This window comes from Morone saxatilis, unplaced genomic scaffold, assembly GCF_004916995.1.
Source record: "Morone saxatilis isolate NCDOM2014 unplaced genomic scaffold, NCSU_SB_2.0 Contig17, whole genome shotgun sequence".
Lineage (NCBI taxonomy): Eukaryota > Metazoa > Chordata > Actinopteri > Moronidae > Morone > Morone saxatilis.
This window is the reverse complement of record NW_023339729.1, coordinates 22,756,933-22,759,587: the sequence shown is the minus strand read 5'-3', so window position 1 is coordinate 22,759,587 and position 2,655 is coordinate 22,756,933. Positions and strand designations below refer to the sequence as shown.

The 2,655-nt window shown below is 41.7% G+C and overlaps 1 protein-coding gene across 1 annotated transcript in view; it reads left to right on the top strand.

Annotated features, from left to right (window-relative positions):
* Nucleotides 1-2,292, top strand: part of LOC118326369 (protein FAM83G) — a 9,516-nt gene extending 7,224 nt beyond the window's left edge. The window contains exon 5 of the mRNA XM_035659349.1: nt 1,214-2,292. Within this exon, the coding sequence (XP_035515242.1) occupies nt 1,214-1,579 (366 nt within the window). The 3' untranslated portion in view covers nt 1,580-2,292. The remainder of the gene's footprint in view (nt 1-1,213) is intronic.
* The last annotated feature ends 363 nt before the right edge of the window (nt 2,293-2,655 follow it).

The window sequence follows — 2,655 nt, the reverse complement described above, 5'->3', positions numbered from 1 at the left end:
TCTCCAGCTACCAGTCCACACTCTATATATATATATTTTTTGGTCTGTGGGACTTGAACCGGCGAGCCCAACACACTGAGCTACTGCCGCCCCATTAGTGCAGCTCACAGTAACATTTAAGTAGATGCTGACTCAACTCTTATCAAAGCAGTTAATAAAATGACTCCTCAGTTTAGGTTTCCTGAGTAATCAGTGACAAGAACAAGCGGAGAAGTTCTCAGGAAGAACATTTGCGATGAACAAGATTGCAGGAAAGATACAGATCACACACATTTACACAAACCCGACTAAAAGTGGGTGTGTTTCAGCAGCAGTGTCAAAGCGAGTCACTGCCCGCTTACAGTAAATATGTCCCACCTCTTTTCCTAATCAAGAGGTGCCTGCATGTGTGTGCACGCACCTGGATAGAGAACTCGGCTGATCATGCCTGGGAGGATGATGAAGATGAAGGGCAGCATCTTCAGATATGAAGCCAGGATTGATGCTCCTTTCACATGACTCATGTTTTTGGCAGATAGGGACCGTTGCACAATCACCTACACATACAGAGACACAAATAATAATAGTTATAATAATAATAATAATAGTACAGAAAGTGGAAGCTTGTTAGCACGTGAATTACTTTCTGTTCGTGTTATTTTCAGCTGTTATCAGATATCACGCTGAGATTTCTGCTATCAGGCTTAATGGTCGAAGAGAGAAAAGTGTGAGGAAATGTGACTGAAGTCTGACTTTGATTACAACCTCTGATTAATCTGGGATAACTGAAAAACACATCAGAACCTCCTGGTGTGTTTTTAATATGTTTTGAGGCTTTTTTGGCTTCATTAGATAGGACAGCTGAAAATAGACAGGAAAGGGGCAGAAAGAGAAGGCCACATGTCAGACTCATACCTGTGGCTGCTGCCTTGGTACATGGGGCGCCAGCTCTACCAGGAGCTCCTGATTTGACTTTAACTAAGATGGACCTGTAGTGTGCTCAGTCTCATGGGACCATTTGAATCCAAGGAGAAGTAGATCCAGGAATCATCGTCATAAAAATGGAAACTGATGCTTATGAAATATTTGAGCATAGGAAGAGAATAGTAAAGGACCGAGGATTGATCCCTGAGGTACTCCATGTGTGAAATGGGTAGTAGAGGATTTATAGTCCCCTGTAGACAAACAACAATCAACATGTGTAACTCTTTCTCCTCTTTCTCTCTCTGTCTAGTTGTTCCAGGCTTCAAGATCTCCAGGTCGTGATGCGCGACTGAGAGGAGCCAAAGTAGTCATTGCCAAACCAGGAAGTTTCCACCGCCCCACCCGAGCAGCTGGCCCTGTGATTGGAGGACACCGTTACTGGCAGGGTCAAACGCTGCAGCCCGATTCGGCTCGCGTAGAGGGGCGCTCTGGCCGGTCGCCGCGACGCCACAGCCCGGGTTACAGGAAGACGGACCACATCTCGGCACAGCCACCAGACAACCCATCAGGGTTACTCGGAGTATCTTTCTCAAAACTGAGCAATTTAAGACACCTAAGGGCACAAGGTGGAGGTTCGCAGAAGAAAGCGTCTCAAAATAACAAGCCTACTAGGTAGAACTGTAGTACATGTACATAAGGATGACTTCCTGTTAAGAAATTGGTGACTCTTCAGCGAGGAATCTTCTCTAGCTCTGGCGTGCATGTAATTTCCTGCTTTCGAACCCTAAGGCTCATGATACATAAACTATTAGTTGGCAATTTGATCTGAAGATATGTTTGAAGAGGTTTTGTCTGTAAATCAGTCGAATCGCCTTTCACTCTAATGCTTCCTGGTTTAAGTCTTCTAATTGAATGGTTTCTGTAGGGTCTGGTCGATAATGCATTTTAGAAGCAGACATTTTCACCTGTTCGGTAATAAACTGATAAAGATATATGAACTGAGGCAGGGTGTTTTGTAGGTGATAACATACAAAATTTGGTCAGCTGTGACAGTCTTCTCTGTATTGTAAACAACCCTTTGAACAAATATTTCTAAATTACCTCAAGTGCTTTTTCTTTCTCAAAATGTTGTACTGTAATGTTTTTCCAAAACTAATCTGCACAGACTCTGTATCAGTCCATTATGTCTCCCGACTGATATGGAGTCAGGTTAAGTGTTAATACCACTGTGATTGGTTACTGACGGTGCAAGTGTATGGATACTGTGTTGATTGCTTTTACGTATTTGAATGCTGTACGGGATTACCTGTGCTGATGTAGAGAACTGGTAAATATACAAATGTGGGACCAAAAGGGAATGTTTTTATGTAAATAAAAAGACAGATTGTTGAAAATAATCCAGAAGAGTTTGATGATTGCGTACGTGTACAGGGAGGTTTTCTGCTTTTGCCTCAGACTGCAGAAAAATATATAATTGTAGCTTTTTGGTTTCTCATTTTTGAAGCCTGGAGTTTGGGTTTGGCTGAAAATCATCATCGGGGCAACAGTTGTTGTTTTTTCTTTTTTTCTTTTTTTTTGCTGCGATTTGTGGAAACAGTCACATTAGAAGAATTGAGTCTGGTAGTTCAAATAGTATGAATGAAACCATAAAATGTTTTACAGTCAGACTTTAAAGTTCATTCTTGATCTTGGAATCAGTAGTCAAGAAAATTTAACCACAAGTTCAATTTAGTTGTTTTGGAAAATGTTGTA